The 24303-nt window shown below is 35.4% G+C and overlaps 1 protein-coding gene across 1 annotated transcript; it reads right to left on the bottom strand.

The window, feature by feature from the left end:
• Positions 1-6720: 6720 nt before the first annotated feature.
• LOC117317444 (long-chain-fatty-acid--CoA ligase FadD13-like) lies at positions 6721-9134 on the bottom strand. The gene has a single exon (XM_033872254.1). The coding sequence runs from the start codon at positions 9132-9134 to the stop codon at positions 7497-7499; it is 1638 nt and encodes a 545-aa protein (XP_033728145.1). The 3' UTR covers positions 6721-7496.
• Between the last annotated feature and the right edge of the window lie 15169 nt (positions 9135-24303).

Raw genomic sequence — 24303 nt, 5'->3', positions numbered from 1 at the left:
TTAATTTTATAAATCAAAGTTGACTGGTTGTGTCGTGTTTATTAATACCTCATGTAATAGAATATCAGAATAAATAATACTAATCGACATGTTCGTGTTTCGCAAGAATAAGATGGAAAGCAGGTTTGGCAGATAAAACAGAATTTTTTAACTCAGTAAATGCAACAGAAATGTGATTATTGCGATTGAAATAGATTGACAAATGTATTTTAGATAGGAAAACAAAGAATAAGTACAATGTTATCGAAATACATACAACACAATATGTCGGGTAATAAAACAGGTCGTTAGCTTTCCCGCTTAAATAAAGAATAAACATGCATGCCGTATGTACTTTGATGTAGCTAATTAAGGTAAATAGTGAGGTATTCTCGGCTGATTAACCGTCTTAGAGTTTAGAGTGTTTATGTGTAAAAGTTTATTTATGAATAGTAAAAAAAAAGTTGAGTAATGTCAATGTTCTATTTGATACGTGGAATTATTCAATAATGAAATGCTGAGATTCAATGATTTTTATGGTTAGTTACGAATTACATCAATTCACCCTCTGAAACCAAATAATCGTCGATTTCTAAAATTCTAGAAATTGTTTATTTTATTCAATGTTTTGTTTTCTTTTAATATGCATAATACTTTTGTTTGCTTTTCGATTTTAATGCCCTCATAACAACCAGGATCACATAATGCCGGATGTCAAGGAAACACAAACAGCTAGGGTAATATGAGGACGGGTGTCAAGGCGACACGCATAGAAAAAATTAAACAAAGAAAGATAACGCAGTGAAAAAAGGAAATGCTGAAGATCATAAGTCCTGCCATGTCCCCTTGACACATGTACTCATATGACAATGGTTGTTACCATCAAACAAAACGTTTGTTTTGTCTTCGTTAGTATGCACCTCATATTAGTAAGTAAGGACTTTCGACAGAGTTCAGAAACGAAATGTAACATGCATCGTGTTGTTTTAGAAAAAAAACTGTTTTTGATTGATCAAAAGTACTCCAACCGTCGTGGCATCGTCACGTACAATCACACGTAAAAATCATACAGTTTATAGATTATAGCGTCTACAAAGAACGCCGGTCATTTTGGTTTGTTTTACATTCGACTTTCCATTATTGATATGTCAGTTTGCCCTAGACTAAATGCACGTTTTCGCTCGAATTGATGGCAAACACGATAAATTGACATCGGAGCCATCATTAAGAGGCCGGATCAGTCAGGATTTTAGAACTTGTAACCCATTAGGTGACAGTAATACCGTTGGTTATATTTTGCATGTGTCAATTCACGCAGGCTAAATGACCGAACTGGTCGAAAACGACCATTCGTGATGGATGTGACTTCCTGATCAGTCGGATGTCCTCCCAAATGTCTCCTTTACTTCATTATATATTAACTAACTCAGGAAGATTAGGGAAAGTTGGGAAAATATAGGGATACAGAACGGTAAGTACTGTATGTACTTATATTCGAGAATTATAATTACTAATGTCTATCACTTGACGTACACAAGTCTCTATAAAGCTATAATAGTGTGTCTTTATTACTCCTGAAGTATTGTTTTTCTTTCACTCTACGCTTTCCTCAATCATCGACGTTCCTTTTCTCTTTCATTCCGTTATTGCTATCATTTTGGTGATCTGAAATGTTTTACTTCCCAGTGAAATGTCTATTTTACACGTTTGGCGTGAAAGGTCACATGACGTCTATACTGTACCAAGCACATACTGTCCAAGACTGTCTGAATGTTGGTTTTGATCAATACCGTCCATTTAATGGTGGTCAGAGTTTAACGACTGTATGTCATGTCTGTCAGAAATCCGACAATAAATCGTGTTATAAACGTGGTATACGTCCAGAATAATGGAAGCAAACGGCTGGTAATACCAAGGCGCCCTGACAGATATAAGTCTTGTCATGATTACCCGAGTAAGTAATACCATTGTTTCGACAATGATGAATCACATAGCCTACATATGCCACTATGTCGTGTTACGATATGTAATACCAAGATAATACAGGTTCAATTATTTTGGTCGGTGTCATTAGTGTTGAGTATTCTTAACCTGAAAAGCTACGAAAATTGATTGTGATAATACTATCCACAGCATCATTTCAACTTTTTTATGATATAATACTTTTGAACTATTTCAGCTGCCTTGTTCAAAGTTTAAGTGTTCCAGTTGAGGATAACTGGTACTGGGAATATAGTTTTATGAACCATTTATTGACATTTACTTGATAAAAAACATCAAATATAAATGAATGAGTCGTCAAATGGTTACAGGTCAAGATCATATGGTCTTGGTTTACCAATATTTCTCAACTTTCATGAGTTTTGTTAAAAATCATTTGAATATGCCTTAATTAAAATGATTTTCTTAAGTCAAATACTTTGTTTCATTTGGAAACTTATAAATAAGGAATTTAAGTAAGATATGCAACGTTTATCAAAACTGCGGTCCAGTCACAAATGGAAGGTAGTTTAATTATTTACTGTTAATTATCTTGGGAAAAGTAACCTGCTAAATATAATGGAAATAATATGCAACAATGAGGAACGTATCTACGAAGCACTTCGGGTTGTTGACGCCGAAATGACACACATAAAGATAGCACAAACAATGGCACACGGTCCGTTTTGTCTTTGGATCTGCTAAATACTTCAAAAAGACATTTATGGACGGTTTATACCTAGTGCTTAATTTGCAAACAATCCTTGAGAGAGTGTTTTGCGTTTAAAACAGGGTTAGAGTTTTTAATGAAAAAAGGAACAAGATAAAGATACTTAACTTCAATCATTTGAAAGATTATACTATTTTTGTCGGTTCTTCAAGCATTAGTAGACATATGTTAACGCATTTAGAAGATATTGTATAGATTTATCTTGGAAACTGTCAAAATAGTAAACTTCATTGAAAATCAGACATTTTCTATGATATTAATATCTGGAGACTGACTTGGCCAGGCTAAAGTCTGAATTTCATTTTCCTCCTTCCATGTACGGGTCATAATAGACTGATGCATGGGACAGTTATCATCTTGAAAGATCCAGGACCTGTTGGGGAAATCCTTAGTGACAACTGGCCATAAACAATCCTCAAGGACATTTATATACTTTTCAGAGTTGATATTTCCTTTCATCACTAAAAATCACCTGTGACCAATTATTATCCACATTCCACGCAAGATTTGCGCTACACCACCACACTCTGTTTTCCCGATTTATTTTAGAAATCGTTATTGTTTTGGCTACTGAGCATCTCCTGTAATTATTTTCCGACAATCTTCCTCTAACTGACCTCTGTGACAATTGATGAGGAACACTTTCATTAAAAGATGCAGTCAAGTCCGCTAAAGACTGGCGTCTGTTCTTCCTCACAAGCCGGCAAAGTACTCTGTCCCTATGATCCGTCGTTATACGTTCTCTTCCACTTCGAAGTTTAGTTTCCACTGAACCTCTCTCACGACAACGTTTAAGCACTTTCTGCACAGTATTGGAGCTGATTCCTACGATTCTGCCAATTTTCCGTGATGAAAATCCATTTTCTTTCATCTTAATGATCGTCTGCTTCTGCTCGGCTGTCAAATCACTACCTCGGGGCGCCATTTTTGATGACGTCACGATTACGGCTATAAATAGTAACATTAAAAAAAACTTGTCTGGAGTTTAACTGGTAGGTGAAGAAAGTGTACACATACTTTTATCGCATTTGGTCAACCTGTTTTCTCACAATACATTTTTTATTGAATAGCTGAATTTATTTCATTTTCACATCAAGTATTTTGCGTACTACATGTATATTATGGCCATGTACTGTATATGCGCATACAGGAGCGTGCAGATAGCAGTAAGAACGGCGGTCGGACGGACTGGTGCTGTATGCGTCGTATAAGATATACACAGACTCTAGCGGAGTGTGTATTGCAGCGGTTTTACTAGTAACGCGGTAGCGGGATTCGGAATCCCTCTTGTCAGTAATAGTCAGTAGATAATTACGTAGTGGTCAGACAACCACCGGATACAATCTTACTTTGTATCTATTTATTAATTTTTTTACTCATTGTTGTACGCCCGGGCGGCGTTACGCTCTTATAGAAGTTAACGTATACAGTTGCGGGGCTATGCAACTTTCCCAAATACAAGGTCTCGGTATATATCCCTCGAATCCCCTATTTTAATTATTTTATTATACCGATGCAAAATGAGGAATTATCATCCAGAGAGAATTATAATATATACAGGCTATGATGACCAACGTTTCATTTAAGACATTTTACTAGAAAAACTGCACGTGCATGGATTTGACTTAAAAAGGATGTTTGTGTATTCCAGTAAGGATCACTTTCCTCTATTTACAGAATATTTATAGTGCCACAAATAGAAAGCAAGTCTCACAAGAAGCTTTGCCAACATCACGCATCGTTCGTTAAATGTCATCGACTTTGGTAACAAGCTTTGCTCCCATCTCGCCTTATTGGCAAGGTAGAAACATCCCGAGTGTATACGCGTCTGACGTTAGCAGAAATGTTTAAGTTTCCAGACTGATATAAAGGACTAAACTATAGCTAAGCGCAGTAAAAGGATATAATCGATTTAATCAGTTATTTTATAAAGAGTAAAGAAAATACAGGCATATTAACATCATTGATGTTCTTCTGTGTATTGCAGGGAGCTCGAAGATAGAAAGGAAACATATCTTTGTGTATTTCGTGAATTCTATTATCCACAATGCCTACTATATCAACGCAGAATCTCTTCTAGTCGTTGATATATTTCCAGATTCAATGTTTGTCGTACTTCAGCTTTAGACGGAATAAGCCATTACTGACCGCATTCACTGATGAACAATCGCTCATAGTGATGTAGAGTGGGTAAATATCTATATCTGTGTCTGGAATGCGATGATAGAACTTTCAAGGGATTTGATTTACCATTTCATGATTCCTGCAGAGTCTATTAATGAATAACCAATCGATATACAAAAAAGGTTCTATCTATCAGGTCCCTACATTGAAAAGGAACTCGCTGATGTAAGGTCTAGCTAATCAAGGGATGTTGATGCAGTGACGGAGACAGAGGATAGAATATCAAGATGTATAGAGTCTACGCTAATGTCGACATTGTACATTGTAACGCTTCCATGACACGGTAGCCTAATAAATATGATTCGCCACTTAACTTTTTAAATAAGTATTCTTTAATGCTGCAGATAGCCGCAAACAACTGAAAAGTACACAAAAATTAAACGTTACAAATCAGCTCATTTGCAATATGCAGTATAACGATTTAGGACGAATCGACCAACGTATAATTCGACCAAAAAAACCGACGTAAACATTGATCAATATATATTTACTGATCTCTTAAAAGCCGACACAATATAACCTTTTTCGATACTTCGATAACTATATCTTAACAAACACATATCAAATGGATGAGAGCACATAGCATATTTGACTGCATTGTTCAGGCTGTTGTAACGTTACATTATGCATTCTTAAACAACAATGAAAATACGAGAAACAATATACAGATATTGTATTGGTGCGAGGGAAATAGCCCTTTTATTACCCATGACGCTAAAGTTATCGATGAATGGATGAAGAACAGGATCGAATACCGGTAGTTATTTTAGTGATGAACTTCAACCGATGTGCGTGCGGCATCATTCAAAGGTAAAAAGGCGTTTCCGTCATCATTTCGAGAGTACTTACAAAAGTCGGATCTTGACAAAAAATCACTTGCACCATGAGAGGATGCCCCGAAAATGTGCTCGTTCAAACCATTTACGCACGGTAGCTTTCTTGCAATTTGAATGTTCGAAAGGCGCATCTGCCATCGATTCTAGAGTATTCAGGACGATCGGAATTTGACCAGAATTCATATACTCCTCCAGGGGGGGTACAGGGTCCACCGACATGTGCTCATTTAAGTGAAACATTTAAATCCTGTGCCCCATGTATGTGTGCAACGTGAGGGAGATGTGGGGAACATGGAAATGTGCTCATTCCGGTAACCGTTTTAGTGATGAACCTCGAATCACGTGACCAAGGCAGCATTCTTACCGAATGTGGACGGGTCAAAAGGCGGTTCTGTCATCATTTCTAGGATATTTAGGACGGTCGGATCTTTACCACAATTCCTATGCATCTCGAGTGGGTTGTTTGAACCACAAAAAAGTGCTGAACAGATCAATGCTCAATATCGAGATGAACTTTTAACCACTATCGCGCGGCACCATTCCTACTGAATGTGGAAGGGTCAAAATGCAATTCCGTCATCATTAATAAAGATACTAGGGACAGTTGCCTCTTGACCAAAATTCTTATTCATCCCAAGTTGGGTGGGGGGACCATGGAAGTGAGCTTATCGCGGTACTCCATTGAGCGATGAACTTTAAACTGGTGCGCGCATATACTCTATAGCATGCGTCAGTCTACACTAAGAACTAAAAAACGTTATAGATATTAAGCCCTTAATTTGAGAAATAATGTCTTTTTTATACGAGCACAAAAAATGTGCACGATTTTAGCTTAATCTAAATATTTCACTTTTTATACAAACTCCGGGAATATCAAAGTACGTGTCCGTTTAAGAGTAAGTAGAACGTTCATACCGAGAACAGGAGATGCATATTAACCATTCTTAAATAGATAACACACATTGTACCGTTTTTGGATGATAAGTTTTATTTGACAGAATATTGGTGCTGAATTGACTTGTGTCTGATCTGTCTAAAAAATATTGTGAGTTTGAATAAGATCCTTCATTTTGTTGTGAAAACATTTTGCCTACGTTCAGCCTATGATTATCATGATAATCAGGGTAATTCTGACTCGGATAATATGCTGACTATAGAACGTTTTCGGGATGAATAAAAATTAAATTATTATTATTTTTTAATTCATCATTATTACAGTTCAGAAAACAACTAAATACAATCCGGTAAGTACGCACGAGTTGTTTCCTCAATGAATCAATTTTGAACACATAACATACAGTTCTAACCGTTGTATACTTCTATTGTGCATGAGGGGAGATAATTCAATTACGATACTTATCGAAACCACAAGCAAAAGTCTTTATTTGGTAAGATGTACGTCCATTGGTTTGCAATAAAAAAAAAGACATCGAATATTGAACAACGACGATATCAATGAGTAAAACAAACACGGAAAGACGAATCATGTATAGCCTAATATAGCCTATGGTGATTTGTCTCATAGAATATGAAACAAAAAAAAACGTGTTAAGGATTATGAAATTCCATCATTCGAAATTGCTGATCAAATGAGATAAAAAGAATTGTGATAAAATTAATACTGTATTCTGCATATGCATTATATAGAATGTTTAACAATGGTTGAAATATATTTTGCAAATATAGTTATACTTGGATATCTGAATATAAGTTAGGACAACAGTTATATGATATACACGATTATATTTGAACAACATAATGTTAGCGCGGTGCCCATCTCGTCGATGTTATGCTAGATTTAATCTTTCAAGAGCTTGCCGTTTCACCTGGACCTTGTCGGTTTTACCATTGGAAAGTGTCGGAAAGGAATCAAACCTTAAGAAGTAGGATGGTTTGTTTCCTAACACGTTATCTCCGAGTACACTCTCACAGTTCTTATCAAGGTCATCCTCTGTTGTAGTGACATCATCTTTCAGTATATAACAGGCGCATACCTCTTCAAGGAGCCGCGAGTCCGGTACTGCAACAACAATGACCTCCCTTACACCTGGTAGCTTGGAAATAGCTCCTTCCACTACGCTTGTCAAGACTTTCAAGCCGCCCCTTTTTATGACGTCATTTGATTTTCCCTTCACAAAAAACTTGCCCGTTGTCGTTATGGTTCCAACGTCTCCTGTTCTAAACCATCCGTCAATAAAAGAAGCTGCGTTGATTTCTGGAGCGTTCCGGTACCATCTCAACATCGACAGTGATCTCACGAGGATTTCTCCTAAATGTCCACGATCCAAGGTTTCATCTCTGTCACCGGCTATTTTGACTTCGAAGCCTGGAAACAGCGACCCTACATGTCCTTCCTCCATTTTCGGCGTAATTTCAATATAACACGACACACCAACTTCAGTTGACCCGTAAACCATGAACAGTTTCTCCGTACATTTACCACATACATCAGCGAGATGACTGCCAATAAGTTGCCCGCCGGTCATGATGGCGTACAGTTTGTAGCCGAGTTTCAGTATTGTGTCCATGTTTGCGAGAATATCAAGCACCGCATAAGGAAGAAGCCCAGCAGTCGTGCAGCGTTCAGTAATGATGATATCCCAAACAGACAGGATGTTCTCTTTCTTCATTCCTATTGTTGTATCAACAAATACCCTTTTATTGCCATTCAGGATACTGAATAATGGAGAGCCACCAAACCAGCAAAACGGTCGGTCGTTATAGCAAGTCTCGTAAGGCCGGTCGCCTGATGCCCCCAAAAAGGTGCCATAGGAACCATTGACAATCGACAAATGAGTAAATTCGACCATTTTTGGAACTCCGGTTGAACCTGAAGTGACAAAAATTACGGCGCTACTTTCTGGTTGTAGTCTTGGCAGTGGTATAATTTCCTCTTCAGCTGTCAAGGTAACGTCATCCAGTGAAGGGAGCGAAGATAATGTTGATTTTTGTAGTAGCAAAGCAATCTTCTTATCTTTTCCAGATTCTTTATCAAAGAAGTACGCCCCCATGTCTGAAATATATGTTTCGTCCGAGTCAGGATCAACTAGAACGGCACTGCATTTTGTGGAGTTAAGTAACTTCAACGTCTCAGCGAAAGATTCCCTTGTTTTGTATATTTGAACAGCCACCGCTCCTGTGACAAAGATTGCAAACTCACCAATAATCCACTCGATGGAGTTTGACCCAATAATTGCTACACTGTCTCCTGGTTTAATCCCATTACTGATCAGATATTTGGCTATGTATGTCGACCTCTTTAACAATTCATCATAGGTCAAAGACTTTCGTCCGCCCCCAGGAAACCGCTGAACGCATATTTCCTTTTCTGGGGACTCATTTCTCCTTTCTCTCAACACGTCAACGATTGATTTGTACCGGACATAGTCAGGATTCGGACAGGAAATGTAGCTCAAGTCAGCCATCTTAATGTTGGTGGTTGTCTGAAATGTAATTATTTTGTTACTTTGGAAAGATTACGAGAAAATCGCTATTAAAGTATAGACAAGAAATGAAAGCTTCTTTCAATTTTCCGTGTAACTGGTAGAAAGGACGTGTACGGAGAGCCAAGAACACCGAATTTAAATCTCACATATAAGCAAAAAATTAAAATCGACATAACGAGAGAAGAATTATGAACAAAACTAGTAAAGAAAAGGAAAAAAAATCATTTAAAGGTACTTATCGCATGACACATAATCTTTTACATTTATGTGTGAGACATATCAGAAAACAAACATAGACATTGAATAACGCTTGAAACCCGAATATCATCCTTAAGGATAACCCATTGCTACAAAATCAATGAGGGAGGTTACTCTTGGTGAAAATTCCCTCTGCCATATTAACAATATTAACACAACAATTAAGTAATTGACTACCATAGGTTATGATATACCAAGATCCCAACGGTTATTAATACATTGCCAAATGTCATAGGTAAAACAAGTGATCAATATCAAACAATGGGATCTACCTTTTTATTGCATATCTTGTTTAAGTTCACCTAAAGTTAAGCTGACTATATACCCAGTTTAACACTTGAGATATATATGCCTAAACATGTTTTTTTTTCTTCAATCAATTATAAGTCTATGCTTTATCATAACGATATCGCTGTCGAAATAACCAGTACTCTTCGGTAAAGTGCATTTGTGTAAACACATACCATTCAATAAATTAATGAGAACACGTTGAACAGAAGCAGAGAGGGGTTTGTAAATCTGCCGTCTGCTTCATTAATGCGTGTGAATCGGGTCCTACTCAAACAGCTTATTAACCGGTATAGTGAAATAATATGCAATTACGATTTCTAGATTAAAGTCAAATATCAAAAGATATAACTCCCAATACATATACTAGCTGATTAGAAGAATCAAGTATATAATCTGTATAGTTTAATGTTTCTACACGCGCACAGTTAAAGCACTCTGGCGTGACATCAACCATGTCCTTTACTGACTGCGTTTGACATTTTATTCGATCATTCTCTCTAACTGTCATTTAATAACATCGCAAAACAGGCTGTTTCCTGTTAGCATAAAATCTCTTATCTGTCTCACAACTTCCAATTCACGTCGACATGATATACATATGTGTAATAAAAGTAGTTGCATGGATATCGAGCAACACTTTCATCAACGAACGCTTCCATCTAAATACCTTTCCCAATCATTACATCAACTGTCTCAATGTAGTCGAATCGAGTTGTGTAAATCTTAACAAATTCATCGATTTGAGTTATGAGAACTGACACCGAATTATTTCTGAACACGCTATCTACATTGTTAGTAACAATATCTCTAACCTTCATATCTTAGACGTTTTCGTTCCGAACCTAAAGTAAACTCGCTTGCTAAAATATAATCTTTCTCTCTCTTTCAGATAGCTTCAAATGTGTCGTCTTCAATGTTTGGCGTGAAATATACGAAATTGTATTTTGATGTTATGGATATTAGACTAGTTTTCTACAAAACAATTCCTTGAGTATCCTTGGTATTGAAAATCAACCATACATCTACTCAACATTTACAATATAGTATATCTACTTACTTGGTCACGTGAAGTGTTGTTCAGCTGGGTTTACCTGTGGTTATGTCGCGACTGCCGGCTCTATGTATGTACATCTGTTTTATCTTGTTAACCGTAGATCTCGGATAAACCTGATATAGCAATCAAAACGGTCCAAATCAGGTTCGTCAACTGCATAATCAATGATAAGATATTCCAAACACTGCTCACATGTGCATGCAGAATAACTTATAACAAGTTACAACCTTATAATGAAATAGCGGTACACTTTTTAGTTTGTAATATGGCTGTGCCAAGTTCGTCTCCAAATATGACGGGGCTCACTAAAAGTGCATGCGCTCAATGGATATATAATATCACTCGGATGATATATGTTGTGTTATCTTCTTTTCATATTATGCTCTTACAACTTATCATTTGGTCTATTTCAGACACTATGTATATTACAGTATCATTTATTTCAATAAAGTATAACCCACAGCCAGCTCTTGGCAATCATTACTCGAAGAGTAAATATGGTTCCAAATGTTTATATACATGGTAAACAATCTACAATAAATTATACGAAACTATCACTGATAATATTTACATGAGATATAGTTTCTCTTTCCATAAAAAAACGAATATATATGAATCGGAGCTTACTACTTAAACGTCCCCTATACCTTTAAATGCATTATAGGAATATGTACATTTTATATAGGCAGCTACTTACCAGAGACCGAATAGAGAAGTTAATTGGAACGTTTAGCTCATTCCTGCTCGAAGGCTAGGCAATAATTGACAGGGGTAAACGAGGCATACACACTGGTGAAATCACACGTAACTCGCTCTCCCGAAACACACGATATACCTGTCGTGACATGGGTACATGGAAGACGGCACAAACATGTGTGACCTATTGCAATGAGTACACCCTGTTACCCCACGCCCCCCTTTCCTTGAATGACACCTGTCATTCCCAAGATGTACCCAGTGTTACTATACTACGTATGGGTCCCTATCTCACCGACTATAAGTTTACAGCCAAAGCTGATATATGAATATAATAGTGAGTCAAAACATTGTACATGTACTAGTAACAATGAAGTTAAGGCGCACAAACTCTCAGTAACCAAGGATTAGGCACCGATATCTAATATGATATCTTGTACTTTTTAAAGGACAAGTAAATTCAGATAAACTTTATATTTAGTGAGACAATTAAAGTTCACCAGAAAGGGCTTCACAGTTCCACAGTCCCTATCTCTTTGAGTCTATATGTCCGTACAGGAATGTTCCATAAAACCATATCAAACCATTCAATGATAAAATAGAAATAAAGTAATAGTTATTCTCCAGAATCCTGTTCTTTAGTGGTTGAGGAGCCCCCTACCTTCTCACAGGCCAATAGGGTGCATATCCTTTATAGACGAGTTAAACTAAAATCAAGACAAAATTATTTCATTATCACCAGATCCAATCAGCTCGGCCTGTTGAGAGAGTACCAACTAACCATACCTGTCCGGTGGTGTACGTGTTCTTTTTTTTTTTTGTATTTGTTTTATTTTTTCAGAGATTTTCATACAGTGTGAAGTACATAGTATTCAATTGTATTCAGAATAATCATTATTACAGCACCATAGAATTGTAGATGATCCAACACAAATACACACATCTTAATCCAGATTCATAAAATCATTTACTTTTGATGAATTTTCTTAATGTTACTTTCCCACTGTATTTAAAGAAAGGAAGAAAGCAGAAGAGAAGGTGTAGAGCAGACAGAAAAATCATAGCAATAAAGCAATAGGGACGAAACAAGAAACATGGACAAAGACATATATATAGTAACAAAGACAGACATAGAGACAGAGAGAGAGAGGGAGAGAGACAGAGAGAGGTATCAGAAAATCAAATATTTACAGTATGGTTTGTAGTCTAACCCAGATGTACCCAGGATAAACAGAATTGCTGGTAAGACAATTTAGGTCTGACTTATAATTAGACCAGCCTTACTGTATATGAATGAAGACTGGCAAGGGAAAGACAAGAGGATTTAAACATGTATTGTCGTCAGCAAGTGTCACCACATATGATTATAGCAATAAAAGTTTATTTTGAAATCTTATAGAAACAATAATATGTATTAACTTTGGTTACATATAACATTACAAAGTATAGCAGTAAACAAGAATCTAAGGACAATAATCAGCAAATTGAAGTTCTAAGAGATATTAAGTAATTTTTGCCATTTTTTCCATTCATTTTGAAAATTTTCCTTATACTTGTCCCCTTTACCCATTGCAATATATTTTTGTGTAATATAATGATCTTTAATAGTTTTTTTGAGACCAGTCAAAGATAAATTAATTTGTAGACACCTTGTTGAATAAATATACTGTTTAATAATTAAAATGATTGTACTGTCTATTGATGTTCTTATTCCATCTTGATTATATAATCCAAAAATAAAAGTTTCCTTATTATATGCGAAAGGTATCATTAAAGAATCTAATAAAAACTCAAAATTTTGTAACATAACCTGCACCTTATCACATTCCCAAAGTGTATGTTCTATTGTTTCGATATCAGTTTTGCACCAGTAGCAATACGGATTTTCTGCTATTCCTGCCTTAAATAGAAATGAATTTGTTGTTAAGATGTGTTGATTAATTCTATATTGTAGCCACTGTAGTTTTGAATTTTTGGTTATATAAAAAGGCAATTTGTATATTTTCCTCCATGTTTCATTATCAAAGTTGAAGATATCCCATTTTTTTCTTCCAGTGGATATTATGTTATTTTTACTGAGTAAATAGTAAAAGTCTTTTGTTCCCTTTTTACTGCGAAAAAGAATTTCCATATCAATTGGTAGTGTACGTGTTCTAGTGGACTGTCGGACCACTGGTGGCCTCTGTGATGGTGCCATGAGGGAACTTCCCTTGAGGTCACCTATATGAGGTTGTTGGATCCCAGGTACTGCTATCAGGCTCCCCTTTCCCTCCACGAATTGCACCTCGTATACAGGAATATCACTAGTATGCATATTGATAACCCGGTAGGGTTCCTGTTCCCATCTATCTTCCAATTTGATATTTCCTTCTGGCCGACCTTCCAAACAAGAACACGGTCTCCTATCTCAATGTTAATTTCTCTGCCAGTAAAGAAAACATTCTTCAAATGTAGCTATTGGTTGACACATAAGCTTATGTCAATATCTACGACAAGTTACAATCAGACACATGCGCACTGAATAACGCTTAAACGAGAATGTTATCCTGAAGGGTATAATATGTACTGTTGTTAAAAAATAAAAAGGGTTTGGTTTGATTTGGTTTGATTTGGTATATTTTGTTTAATGTCCTATTAACAGCCAATGTCATTTAAGGACGACCTACCATGCGTGCAACATGCATGCATGTGGTGAGTGCGTATGTGTGTCCTGGGAGGCTGCGGTATGTTCGTGTTAAGTCTCCTTGTGATATGGTGAACATTTTCCGTTGCCATATCAACAATATTAATACAACAGTTAAGTAATTATTTACGATTGATTTTCATACGTTATGGTATGACAATACCCCCTTGTAGCTCTCCTGAACACAGATCATTCACAATAAATTCTTTATTCAATAGCCAAAAGACGTGATATCCATATCAATTGATTTTAAACAATTGTTCCGGTTTGTGGAAAAATTAGTGTTTTGATGCTTAACATAAAAAGCATGTGGCCACGAAGATATCTAGATCAGCATAAAATAACTGGAGCAAAATGAGGATTGTATACAATTGGCAGACCTTGGAGAAATGAAAAATGTGAAATATCATTATATATGTCATCAAAGTTCACACTTCGAAAGTGTTCAATATCAATCAATACGGTGTGTCGCTCTCGACATAATCAACACGTGTAGGCCGTTGTCGACATAGACAAAAATTGTGATCGCTGTCGAGATAACCAATACTTTTTGGTCGCTGTCGAGATAACCAATACTTTTTGGTCGCTGTCGCGATAACCAATACCTGTAAGGCGCTGTCGAGATAACCAATACCTGTAAGCCGCTGTCGAGATAACCAATACTTTTTGGTCGCTGTCGAGATAACCAATACTTTTTGGTCGCTGTCGCGATAACCAATACCTGTAAGGCGCTGTCGAGATAACCAATACCTGTAAGCCGCTGTCGAGATAACCAATACTTTTTGGTCGCTGTCGAGATAACCAATACTTTTTGGTCGCTGTCGAGATAACCAATACTTTTTGGTCGCTGTCGCGATAACCAATACTTTTTGGTCGCTGTCGAGATAACCAATACCTGTAAGCCGCTGTCGAGATAACCAATACTTTTTGGTCGCTGTCGAGATAACCAATACTTTTTGGTCGCTGTCGAGATAACCAATACTTTTTGGTCGCTGTCGAGATAACCAATACCTGTAAGCCGCTGTCGAGATAACCAATACTTGTAGGTCGCTGTCGAGATAGAATTAGAAAAGGTGTTGCTGTGCCATAAGTCATGTTTCCTTGGGCTAAACTGTTGTATATATAGACGGTCACTATCATGTATGTCCACTTACTGTCATGAATTTAAAATGTTTGATGAGCTTCAAACACACAAAACAGTCTTATCTTTTTGTTTAAATTGTATAACTTTCATCGTATTCAAACAACTTCCTGCGTGGGCGACACATCCACTACAGTGGAATTATTGTCTTACTAAGTGATAGCAAATCAAAGCGTATTACACTGTATAGGTATTGAAAATCAACCTTTCATCAATACAATGCTTACAAGAGGTAATATTTACTTGCTTGGCAATGTTAATTTTACTTAAGCTGGATGTATCTGTGGCCACTTAGTGAGTGACGTTATGCTCCATGTATGCACAGCAGTTTGACCTTGTGACCCTGAGATCAGGGACAAACCTGATATCGCATACAGTACAAGTCAAAATAAAGTTCGACAAAATGAATTAATCAATGGCATGTTGTGTTGGTACATGTATATAAATGATAACTAATTAGATACGTTGACTCATAATTGATTATACCCTATTTTAAATAAATCAACCTGTATGCTTCCCTTTTGTTACCTACATGTAGGTGTACACTAAATTAGACATACGGACGTATACCTACGTTATGAAAAGTAGATTCATGGAAATATGTATTATATACAATGTATCTGTATTAGTCAATGCAGATAACTACAGTTTTGTTTTGTTATTATTTAAGAGTGGATGTCAGCAAGCATCGAGCAATTTTGGCAAAATATGGAAAGTGTGAAAATTACCAAAATGCTTCAAATTTACATATGTTGGTCTAAATGTAATATCATGCAAGGAAATAGGTACCAAGTATCAAAGTGATCACCGTTGCCATGGAAACCGTCAAGTCTTTAAAAAAACCCAATCAGACTCAGTGGGATAGGGGCCGCGGTGGCCGAGTGGTTAAGGTGTCCCGACACGTTAACACTAGCCCTCCACCTCTGGGTTGCGAGTTCGAAACCTACGTGAGGCAGTTGCCAGGTACTGACCGTAGGCCGGTGGTTTTTCTCCGGGTTCTCCGGCTTTCCTCCACCTCCAAACCTGGCACGTCCTTAAATGACCCTGGCTGTTAATAGGACGTTAAACCAAAACAAACCAAACTCAGTGGAATATTACAATATTCAAAGAAATTAATTTATTATAAATTTGTGGTGTTACATTTTTTTACTTTTTAAGTTTATAGTTACTTAGTGCATATCATATACTAATTTCAGACTGAAAAGTATAACATCTATCAAGACTTTTAGCCCGTATAATATAAACTGTCCCATATACTACCTATTTAAATAGGGATATCAGGTGATAAAAGTATTGCTATTTTTTTTTCTTAATCATTTGCCAGCCAATTTTTCTTTTGATTATAATGCAACATTAAGTAGAGAAAATATCATATATAATCATTAGCTTCATCGAGGTTGTAGATTGTAAAAAAAGAGGATTTAGTATTACTACCATTAAATCTAAGCTATTGAGAGGGACAAGTTATCTCCCCTGTTGGAACTCTTTGGTGAAAGGTACAAAAAGTTCATTCTTTACATGGAACGATGGATACCACAGTTCATAGCATTCTAGATAGTTATGGTAATTGAAAAGGCATGAACTTCTTTTTAGACATGGGAATCGGTTAAAATAATGTTTGTATGGAATTTCCCTTCGATGTACAGTGAAATTGTGAGGAAATTGCTACTCAGCAGTAATCAGTAAAAGTTCCTAATTCTAAAAAATAAGGCACATGTTTATTAAATATATGTAACAACCGGTTATTCCTGTAATATTAACTATACAAAAGTATACATAATTGTAATCTGTACAATATTTTCAATTATAATATAGTTGTTGAAAATTAGTAAACTTATTCTTCTCTGTTTTTCAGACCTGTGAAAACCATGGTAACCACAAAAAAAAAACTAAAAAAAAAAAGAAAAAAAAAAGAAAATCACAAATTAATGCCGAAATAGCCTGCGCATCTTTTTTCGGATAGCTATTTCAAAATCTAACATATTCATCCCATTAACAGAATTAAAATTGTTTTGACATACAATGTATGTTCATTAATTTGAATAGTAGGATTGTCTGCAATCGAAGAGTTATTATAAACAAAATGTGTCAGAAATGGCTGACATCTTCTAATCATTGGTGTCTAAGAAGAGGTACATGGAACAAATATTGAATATGGTTGAATTTGACTGCAAAGTAATAAAACACATTTACCCAAACTATTAATTTTCACAACCAAGAGGGTTATACATACTGCAAGAACCAACTTCACTCAGAGCAAGGGATATGTACAGATATTTTAATTGCTTATTTTTTTTAATGTATTTACACCCAGAAGTACACATGTAGCATGATAGACGTACAATTGCAGAGGTGTTTCACTTGTAAATGGATACTATCATGCATGAATATGGACTCGGGAGGTAGAGTCTGGGATTATTCCTGGGTACTCAGCAGGAATGCTTTTCTGTTTTATACTGTTATATACACTTATAAATTTGGATTGTTCAAAATTCAACCAAAAGTACTTTTAAAGCAATTCAAATTAACAATGTATGTATGTATTAAATAGACAAACTTAATCACATTTTCTTTACAGATTTAAAATGAATGAAAACTCCATCACAGGAGTTTGACTACAGAATTTAGAAAAATGCAATTGTAAAACTGTTACTTTAAATGTTTTGCATTGAGCAGGTGATCACTGATTACTACTTATTTTAAGCTTCTATATTTGGTTTGGTTTGGTTTATTTTGTTTAACGTCCTATTAACAGCTAAGGTAAGCTTCTATATACTTTTATCACCGAATGATAATGTTGACCTTGACTTTAAGGTGAAATGCCAAATTATGTGAATTTTTGTCCAGTGACCACTGATTACTAAACAATAATTTAGTTTTTGACACATTCGAGGTATATCTGAGATAAAATCACTTTATGATTCATGTAACATTGGGTTTTACTCTAATTACGGGATAATGAATGTCTTTTCCATCTTTAAACAAAAACCAATACTTCACAACCATTACAATAAAAATTATCATGCCTGAAATCCATTCACATTGCTTTTTTTTCATATACAAGGTCCGTGGTCCTTAATGGCCACCAGAGTTTTGCAATATTTTAGTTTATTCAACCCTTTTTGACTCCACCCATCAGCCAAGGGAGTCAGTCAGGCCAAACATGTACATACATGTACCATCAAGCTGTCATACAAAGCTGATAATGTTAACCATTACCAAGTTAGAATGAATTTCAATAGAAATCAAACAAATGATAGTAAAACATGTGATTTTCCTATATAAACTATAGTAAATATTACCCCTCCTCAGGGGTAAAGGTGAGACTAAAGGGTCATGAAATTCATAATTCATAAGTACCTCAGACACTTTCACCTATGAAGATTCTTTGATTCTACCCTATTTCTGTCTTGAGAATTTTGTTGTTGTTGAAATTTTAGTTGATTTGACCCTTTTCGATCATGCCTCTCAGGCCCCTGGTGGTGGTGGGGGTGGGGGTGACCATATAATTCACAATTTTGGTTGACCTTTGATCATGAAAGCTTCCTGTCAAATTTCATTGAATTTGGTTTGACAGTTTTGGAGAAGTGGAAAATGTAGCTTGTTTACAGCTGGAAGACGGACAATGACGGGCAAAAGGCGATTAGAATACATGTAGGTCACTAGAGACTTTGTGTCTATATAGGTGTACTTTGTCAATACTTATACTGTTTCTGGGAAAAGGGTGGAGAAACAGAGTATGCATGGCCAGAAATCCACTGAGAAGTTGTTCAAGAAGGGGGATAACTCTTATACAATTTTCACAAAGGTGACTTGTGTCTTTAATACCCTGGTAGGCCTAATTTGTCAACATTATAAAGTCTGTAGAAGAAATCCACCTTACATCTCAATTTAGTTAAGTTACAGTCATTAGGAACAAAAATCTACAGCAACTCTCATAATGACACTTTTGATTTCAGCTTTGTGTTCTTTCATTCTCTTCTATGCTAGGTATTACAGTAAATTACTATTTTTTGTTAAATATCCGACAACTTCAATAGTTTTGGTGACCATAATTATCAAAATGTGTCAAAGTAATAATTGTTGAAATGTTCAACATTGAATCAGTGAAAGAAGAGTTAATTTCTTTGATTCAAAATTATTACAAAAAAGAACTGTAAGTGCATTTTCTCTAATTAAATAAGTGGTTGCCATGGCAACCAAAATGTAAATAAATCATATTTTGTTTACATTTCATAATAATTGTATCATTGAAAATGTCCATTCATTACTTCTTTTTAAGGAGATGAATTAAAATGTGGTTAAAAAGTTCAATTTATATACATATACATTGTTTTGTGAGAAAAAAATGTGCGGAAACATGTCAGAAATCATGAAAAAAATGGGGAAATTTGAATCATTATACCAAAAGCGCCTCTAAGTTGCCAGCCAATTTTATTTTTTAAACTTACCCTGTAGACATCTAATGAAAAGAAAATCATATGCAATACAATATGGTTGTAGATTCCAACTAAGGTTAACCAAACTTTGTCATATTTTGATATTTTTTCAGTTAGAATTCCTTGCTGTATTCAGGTTACCATAGCAACAGTTTGTAAATATTGCCAATTATATATTTTTAATTAAATGATTAAGGGGGGTCACCATTATCAAATGTTGGCTGTAAATACTTTAATCTCACTGTTATCTAGGATTAAGAGATACTCTAAATTCTAAAAATTTGATGTAGTCGGTGTGTTATTTGAGCCCGTAACTAAGGAAGTCATATTACTTGGATACGGAACCACAGACATAATTGAAATTCCATTTTTGTTATTCATATCCACCAATTATAACATAATTTAACATTTAAGGTCACTTTTTCTAAAATCTATTTTTTTCACTTTCCACCTAATGCTCGATGCTTGCTGACATCCACTCTTAATACCGACCAAAGGTTAATACTCAATATGCACTGCAATACTTTGATACGATCAACTCATTTGGTATATTTGTCGTTTCACAATATTGATCATTCGGTCTCAAGAGACCGCGCAATTAGGCGATACAATCGCAGTATTTCACGCACGATGTTTTTGATGCGTTGTGCGATCCCACTATTTAATGAATGCATATGCTACGAGAATTAGGATATTCTGAACCGTTTGTGAAATCATTATCTATTACATTGTAGTATATTGTAAGTGATATCTAATGGTAATTTAACCCTTTTCCCTATTAATAATTAATATTGATGTTAATAATTTAATTAAGGCTGTCGTATTATAACTTTGGTATAAGTGAGGTTTGTGTTCAAGTATTAGACAACTTTTATTGTTATTCTTTAAGCTCCATGTGAGGGTTACACCAGCATCTGAACCCCTATCAGGGCCTATATCACATCGTCAGGGAATGCCGGCGCCAGGACCATCAGACAGGATGGTCAGCTATCATCACATCCCGAGCGCCAGGACAGGTCAGGAGGTGCAGGAAGAGATTTAAACACCGACAAGCTTGAGGAGGTTTGGGCTCCAGTAGTGCTACAGTGTCAGTTTTTGGATGTGTCACATAAGGTGTTTGTGTAACCAACATGCTTAGTGTTGTTGGTTGTTAGTATCCTGTGTGGAAACTTCATGTGGATTAGACTTGTATAGCTTATAGCTACAGCTACAGTTACATCGCACATGTTTGATGGGCGTTTGTGGATTTGATTGACCATTGTTTTGGAGCAGAGACTTTAGTGACCTTAAATTTGTGTAAAAATGGCTGAGAGAGAGTGTGTTTTGTTGTTTTGTTGTAAATAAATTGTTAATTTTCACATACAAATATTGTTTTCATTTCTCATCTAACTACTCGACGCTCGTCCTACGTAACAGGGTTGATAGATATGTTGTGAGCCTCGTATTATAGGCGGTACTCAATGCTGTTCTTTTTAAGTCCTACTATTCTCTGACTATATATAGGGCCGTGTACCCAATGACTGGTCGCATTTTGGTTAGTTTATATCGACGATGTACATGTAGCACTCTAAAGTAAACAAGACGAGCCGCCTTTGCAAAATGGTTAGGATTAGGGTGAAAGAGTCTGTGATTGCCATGGCTGCTGTTACCGATTGTGGCTATTATTGGTTGAGCATCCGCCTTATTTACCAGATCTATAAAAGTGGCATTGGGGCCCTTAAACACCGCTGGCAAAAGTGTATAGATACTGAAGGAGAATAATACAGTATGGCCGGAGAAATTCAAATCCTTCAATATGAAGCTCGCAACTTATCAATCAGCCCTCGTATATTCTTTATGTGTAATATCTAAGCATGACGATGTAAGTGAACCTAATGTCGTGACGTTTACTTGGGTATAAAACTTTTTTTCATGACTGTATTCTTTCAAGACGGGGTCCTTTTTAGGGGTCAGGGTCAAAACCGGTAAGGGTTTTGGTTTACCTCCCCCGGTACTATTAGGATTTAGCAAATAAGAACTTTTTTTTATTAACATCCACGCTTTTTTAATCCATAAATTTTACAATAATCGCAGTTTCATCAACTATATTTTACACTTTGATAAATTGTGCCAGTTTCTTGCCTGATTTTCACAGAGAAGGTTTCCACTGCCCTGCATGTAGGCAAATTACAATGAGTTTAGAAACATTGACGGAATATTTTAGAGACATACAAATAACTGTATCCTAGGTATTTGATTAATAAAATCATCGATTGGTTTAATGATTGGAAAATTTCAAGTGAGCAGTATCATACTTTGTCGTCAATAGAAGTTTGGTTTGGTTTGGTTTCATTTGTTAAACGTCCTATCAAAGCTTAGGTCATTTAAAGACGGCCTCCCGTGCGTGCGTTATGTATGCGTGTAGTGAGTGCGTATGGCTGTTTTAGGAGGCTGCATTATATGGCGAACGCTGTCATCAGTCAGTTTATTTTCTAAATTACGTTGATATCAGCATGGTTTTACTAGTAAAGCTCAGATTAGTTTTGAGATGTGTAATTAGACATATGATCAGAAAGGCTGATCTTCTTGTTTTCAATTGCTAAATTGTGATACCGATGCAGATGCCAATGTCCGGTCACCTCTAAAAAGTTCGGTAATTTTACGCTCTGCAATTTTGAAAGTGTAGCGGGAGTAAACTTTAATAAAATCGAAAATAGAATCGTTACAACAATTACCGGAACCGTATATGTATGAAGGCTAAATATTCAAAATTGATAAACATGCACATATATGGCGGAAAAGAAAACGAGAGTTTGATGTTATATCATTTATGTACATGTTTATGCATATTTATTTAACAAAGCAACACGATTTTCAAAGTTATGTAAAATAAAAAGTCAGAAAAAATATCTTAGTGAAAATCGAGTGTATGCTTAAGCATATTAGCATACGTTGTTGTTATATACGCCACTGTCGTTACCCAATCTCATGTTTTAATTAAGCATTGATGTCAATTTTTTTTTAGTTTCATCGGGGTATGAAACAAATTTTGTTTGCAAACTGTATGAATCTGCGTAGCGGATTCTTACAGAATTTTGCAAACAAAATTTGTTTCATACCCCGATGAAACTAAAAAAAATGACATCAACGCTTATAATTAATTTTTGAAAATGATTTTCTAATTTAAAACATGTTTTATGTACAATTTTACTGGTTTTAAATGGGTTCTTTTTCTCAAATCAATACGCAACGTCAATTGTCGTATTTTGACGTCACATTTTTCGCGCCATTCTCGGAATTTCTTTCATAGAAGAATGAAAAGAATTTATCGACCAATCACATTTGAGTATTTACCATGAAAACAAAGAAAAATTAATTATCATGATATGACAGTAATAACAAATTATTTCATGTATATCATGGAAGGGTATAGCTGTGATATTTTAATGTTTTTGCGAATTAATATTTAATACTGTTATGTTATATCAAAACCTATGTAATTATTGTTTTGGTGTAGTAGTTAACCATGTCATGATATATCATATCACGGTATAATATTTATATCATGCAATTATGTAATATTACAACATGAATTGGTATTAAAGTATAACACAAGTAAGCGTTCAAAGGTTTAAGTGGAATATCTTGCTTTTAAAATTACGAAACTATGAATTCTACTTATGTTATGTGTTCAAGTACTTGCCGTCAAAGGCATAATATGTATATTGAATCGAACTAGTGGGTTCAACATGTACAATTACCTCGCGGTAATACGAAATGTGCATATGCCTTTTACAGACTCTTTATTTCTTTATTTGAGAATATTTTCAATATGAATGTTTTTCAAAAAGTGTTCATGAAAGTTTATTTATTCTATATCCACAGTGAATAACCTGAATGAAATAGATGTGTCTTACTTCATTGTATTGTTATAGGCTAGTAAATTGCTTAATCTCAATTTATGGTTCGCAGGTCACCTCTGAAGCAATTGAGCATTTCCAGTACGCATTAAGTGCTATCTAAATACCAAATAGAATTCGACGTAACAGTTTGTTCCGTAAAATCTGCAATAACACGGATATCTAGGAAAGTCCTGACAGACTGAAATCTTAACCTCCAAACGCGACTGCCGTTTTTAGCTGTAGAGTTCCATAAAGTCGTACAATTACGGGTTTTGATGTAAACATTATCGCCGTATTAATTAACCAATACCAATGGGAACATAAAAAACAATGGTATATATATTTATAGATTTATATCTAACGTGTGTTTATTGTAATATCATTATATAAGTCAATCATATTTGATTTAATTGTGTTTAAAATTTTATTATTTTTAAGAATTTTGTTAGGTTGACACAACCTAAACCAATAGAAGTGCAAAGTTACCCCCTTCTTAATCTGATCGAGTACGAAGTAAAACAAATTATCGAAAAACCTGTATACACAAACGGTAAATGTCTGATCGACACATCAAGCGAAACTGATAAACATTTAAACTAAAAGCACAGGTTGCGTCATATTTGTAGACTAATGCTCCGGAACCTGTTTAATAGAAAAAATTAAAAAAAAAAAAAAAAAACACAAAAAACACAAACCAACAAAAAC

This window comes from Pecten maximus, chromosome 19 (genome assembly GCF_902652985.1).
Source record: "Pecten maximus chromosome 19, xPecMax1.1, whole genome shotgun sequence".
Lineage (NCBI taxonomy): Eukaryota > Metazoa > Mollusca > Bivalvia > Pectinida > Pectinidae > Pecten > Pecten maximus.
The sequence above is the reverse complement of the archived record's forward strand: the minus strand, read 5'-3'. Positions and strand labels throughout refer to the sequence as shown.